At 34.2% G+C, this 3,478-nt stretch overlaps 2 protein-coding genes across 2 annotated transcripts in view; both read right to left on the bottom strand.

Moving 5' to 3' along the window:
- LOC104703753 (nitric oxide synthase-interacting protein) overlaps positions 1-1,749 on the bottom strand; it is a 3,737-nt gene extending 1,988 nt beyond the window's left edge. Inside the window, exon 1 of the mRNA XM_010419828.2 lies at positions 1,567-1,749. The gene's annotated coding sequence lies outside the window, so the exon portion shown is untranslated. The remainder of the gene's footprint in view (positions 1-1,566) is intronic.
- On the bottom strand, positions 32-1,553 carry LOC104705164 (nitric oxide synthase-interacting protein-like). Its single transcript, XM_019227204.1, has 4 exons — positions 1,311-1,553; positions 642-727; positions 125-580; positions 32-47 (listed from the first exon to the last, which is right to left on the bottom strand). The coding sequence occupies exons 1-4, from the start codon at positions 1,551-1,553 to the stop codon at positions 32-34; spliced, it is 801 nt and encodes a 266-aa protein (XP_019082749.1).

Raw genomic sequence — 3,478 nt, 5'->3', positions numbered from 1 at the left:
CCCAACCAAGTTCCTGTCCTTGCAAGGTTTGTCACACACAAGACATACTTTGTCGACAGGCATGAACTTTTCACCACACTTTTTGCAGAAAACATGCCCGCATGAGCTGAGTGCCACAAGAGACATTGTGTTGGTGAGAGTGACTTTGCAGCTGGGGCAAATGTAGGCTTTGTCATAAGAGCTTGAGGATGCTGATTTCGTCTTATTCTCTTCCTCTTCGCTGTTGTCTTCTGTGAAACGAATTGCAAAGAGGTTCTTAAGCTTGAGTTTCTCTTTGCCCTCTGGACAGACCGTGTGAGTTTCTGGAGCATCTACTCTGACTGAAGCTGCTGGTGTAGCTGATGGGAGCCAGAAGGCTTTCATCGTCCTAAGCGCTTCTTCTTCAAAGGAAGTTGCCTTCACACTGTTTGCCCCATGAAAACCACTCTTGTCTTGGTTGTGGTTCTTTTCACTGTTTCTAGGCATTGCACTATGGTTTTGCTGATCAAAATCGTCGAGCTCTCTTGCCTTTTGTAACAATAGCCTCTCTTCTTCTTCGTCCTTGTCTTGCTTCTTTTGAGACGTATGTGCAGCAACCCTCCTACAGCCATATTAGTACCACATATCAGTATCTTAACATACAGAGCAAAGATAAATCAGACACAGCAATATTCAAAAACGCTATCTTCAAAGTCCCAACAGGTCCTAACAAGTAAGAGGAGTCGGCTCCAACAGTTTCTACTCTAATCTTTATTTATACACAAGCTCAAACAAATACAGCCATAGGCTAACCCTGAGACCGTACTTACTTAGCCCAAAATGAAACCATCAAAATCAATTCTCACATTACATTAGTTATCACTCCATATGGTTTTTTATTGTAGCTTCCGTGTTACAACTCAAGTTAGATAAATCAGCTTCTCCTTCTCAATATATGTGGGACTAGCACTAACAAAACCAGTACTACTTAATGTTATACACAATAGTCTTAACTCTTACTATACAAACCCTACTTAGGCATTAAATTAAAAGCAGATCTTTGAAGGACGACAACTTGCTTAAGACGTCGTTTCCAGCAAAGACTAAAGTGAAATCCAACGAATCCAATATAATCCACTGCTTAATCTAAACACCTCAATGACCCAATTCACACCAGATACATGAGGAATCCAACAACCCTATCTATAGATCCTAAAGCTAGAAACTTTAATCAATCTCAATCACAATCCAAACTGAAAAACATATCATTTTCACAAATACACAGCATAGGACCAAAAATAAGAACTTAAAGTTACAAAACTTTGAAAGAAAAAAACTCCAAAAGTTTATACCTTTGGATATCTATCTTTCTTCTGAGCCAGGATGCATTCGAGTATACACTCTCTACAAAAGACATGACCCTTATGGCAACACATCGGATCGATGAAAGGCTTCAAGCAGAGAGAACAAGCATCGAAAGGCTTAATCGAGTCTTTCCCCAATCTCTCTCTCTGAGTTCCATACCCTAACTTCTTCTTCTCGTCGTAAGTGAAATACGCAAGATCATTGTTGTTCTTCGAGTGTCTTTGAGGCATATTGGCGAGGAAGATTGAATTGGGTTAAAGAGAAGAGGATCGGAATCTGAAGAAACCCTAGAGAGATCTATTGGTAAAGGATTTGTCTTTTAATTTGAGATCGGAGAAATTGGGAATTTGGGGTTTCCAGTGTTTCGCTCTCATGTTAGTCGGTTCTATTACCACAGCATATACCGTCCCGGAAAAGAGCCATTTCATACCCGTACACACTCGGAAAGTGCGAATTACTATCTGGACAAATAAAAAGTGCCAATTTAGACATCTACCTTAATACATTGCAAATTTCATACTTATACTCATAAAATTGAGCCAATTACAAAGTCCACATTAACGAATTTAAGTCAACTGTTAAAAATGCTGACTCAGAATCCACGTACGCAAAACGACGTCATTTTGTTATATTATCTTCACAAAAAATTGTAAAATATCCACATTTTGGTGGCTCGAACCCCCGATCTCAAACATATTCAGCGTAGGTCTTAACCAGTTGATCCCACAACAGTATTCATTAGAATGTTACAAATTTATCCTCATAAACTTAATGTGGCATCCATCAAAATCGAAAAAAATTGTGAAAATCCACACTTCCATGGATTGAACCCGCATTCTTAGATATAATTAGCTTAGGACGTAACAGCTGATCCCACAACAATACTTAATTATATGATACAAATTTATCTTTATAAACCTTAAGTAGATCTAAGTCCCAATTAAATGAAATATTTATATTTATAAATTAAATATAACTGAGAATATAAAGATAAATTTTTCTAACTGATAAATTTATAAATTTATATTTAAATTATAAATAAATTTATAACTGAGAATTAAATATAAATTTGTAAATTAAATATAACTGAGAATATAAAGAAAAATTTGTATAACTGATAAATTTATAAATTATCAGTTAAATGAAATGTTTAAGGTTTAAGGTTTAAGATTTATAAATATTTCATTTAATTTATAAATATAAAATAATTTAATTTAAATATAAATATATTCTGAGTTATATTTAATTTATAAATTTATATTTAATTCTCAGTTATAAATTATAAATTTATAATTTAAAGATAAATTTATAAATTTATCAGTTATACCAATTTATCTTTATATTCTTAGTTATATTTAATTTATAAATATAAATATATATATATATATATATTTTTTTTTTTTTATTTAATTGGGACTTAGATCTATTTAAGGTTTATAAAGATAAATTTGTATCATATAATTGAGTGTTGTTGTGGGATCAGCTGGTTACGTCCTACTCTAATTATATCTAAGAGCGCAGGTTCGACCCACGGAAGTGTGGATTTTTCACAATTTATTTTGATTTCGATGGATGTCACGTTAGGTTTATGAGAATAAATTTGTAACATACTAACGAATATTGTTGCGGGATCAATTGATTAAGACTTACGCTGAATATGTTTGAGATCGGGGGTTCAAGCCACCAAAATGTGGATATTTTACAATTTTTTGCGAAGATAATATAACAAAACAACGTCGTTTTGCGTACGTGGATTCTGAGTCAGCATCTCTAACAGTTGACTTAAATCCGTTAACGTGGACTTTGTAATTAGCTCAATTTTGTGAATACAAGTATGAAATTTGCAATGTATTAGGGTACATGTCTAAATTGGCACTCTTTGTTTGTACATGCAGCAATTCGCACTTTCGGGGTGTGTACGGGTATGAAATGGCCCTTTTCCCAATACCGTCCTATATGAATCTAATCTAACGGTTACTAATTATTACCACTTTTTGTTAAATATAAAAGAAAAAATTATCATCTTTGACAGGAGGTAAGTCCATTTGTAGAAGGTACCATCACACCTGGGATCGAGTCTCGGCTCGTATGAATGTAGGAATTTGGCTAATGGGCCGGCCAGTTGTGGTCCAATGGTTGACAAAAAAAAAAAAAA

Source organism: Camelina sativa, chromosome 7 (assembly GCF_000633955.1).
Source record: "Camelina sativa cultivar DH55 chromosome 7, Cs, whole genome shotgun sequence".
In the NCBI taxonomy this organism is placed as follows: Eukaryota; Viridiplantae; Streptophyta; class Magnoliopsida; order Brassicales; family Brassicaceae; genus Camelina; species Camelina sativa.
This window is presented reverse-complemented; position numbering and strand designations above follow the sequence as displayed.

Coding starts and splice junctions, on each gene's coding strand:
- LOC104705164 (XM_019227204.1), bottom strand. CDS start 1,553: ATGCCTCAAAGACACTCGAAGAACAACAATGATCTTGCGTATTTCACT. Junction 728..1,310: donor AGAAAGATAGATATCCAAAG/GTATAAACTTTT, acceptor GTATAAATAAAG/ATTAGAGTAGAAACTGTTGG. Junction 581..641: donor GCGTTTTTGAATATTGCTGT/GTCTGATTTATC, acceptor ATATGGCTGTAG/GAGGGTTGCTGCACATACGT.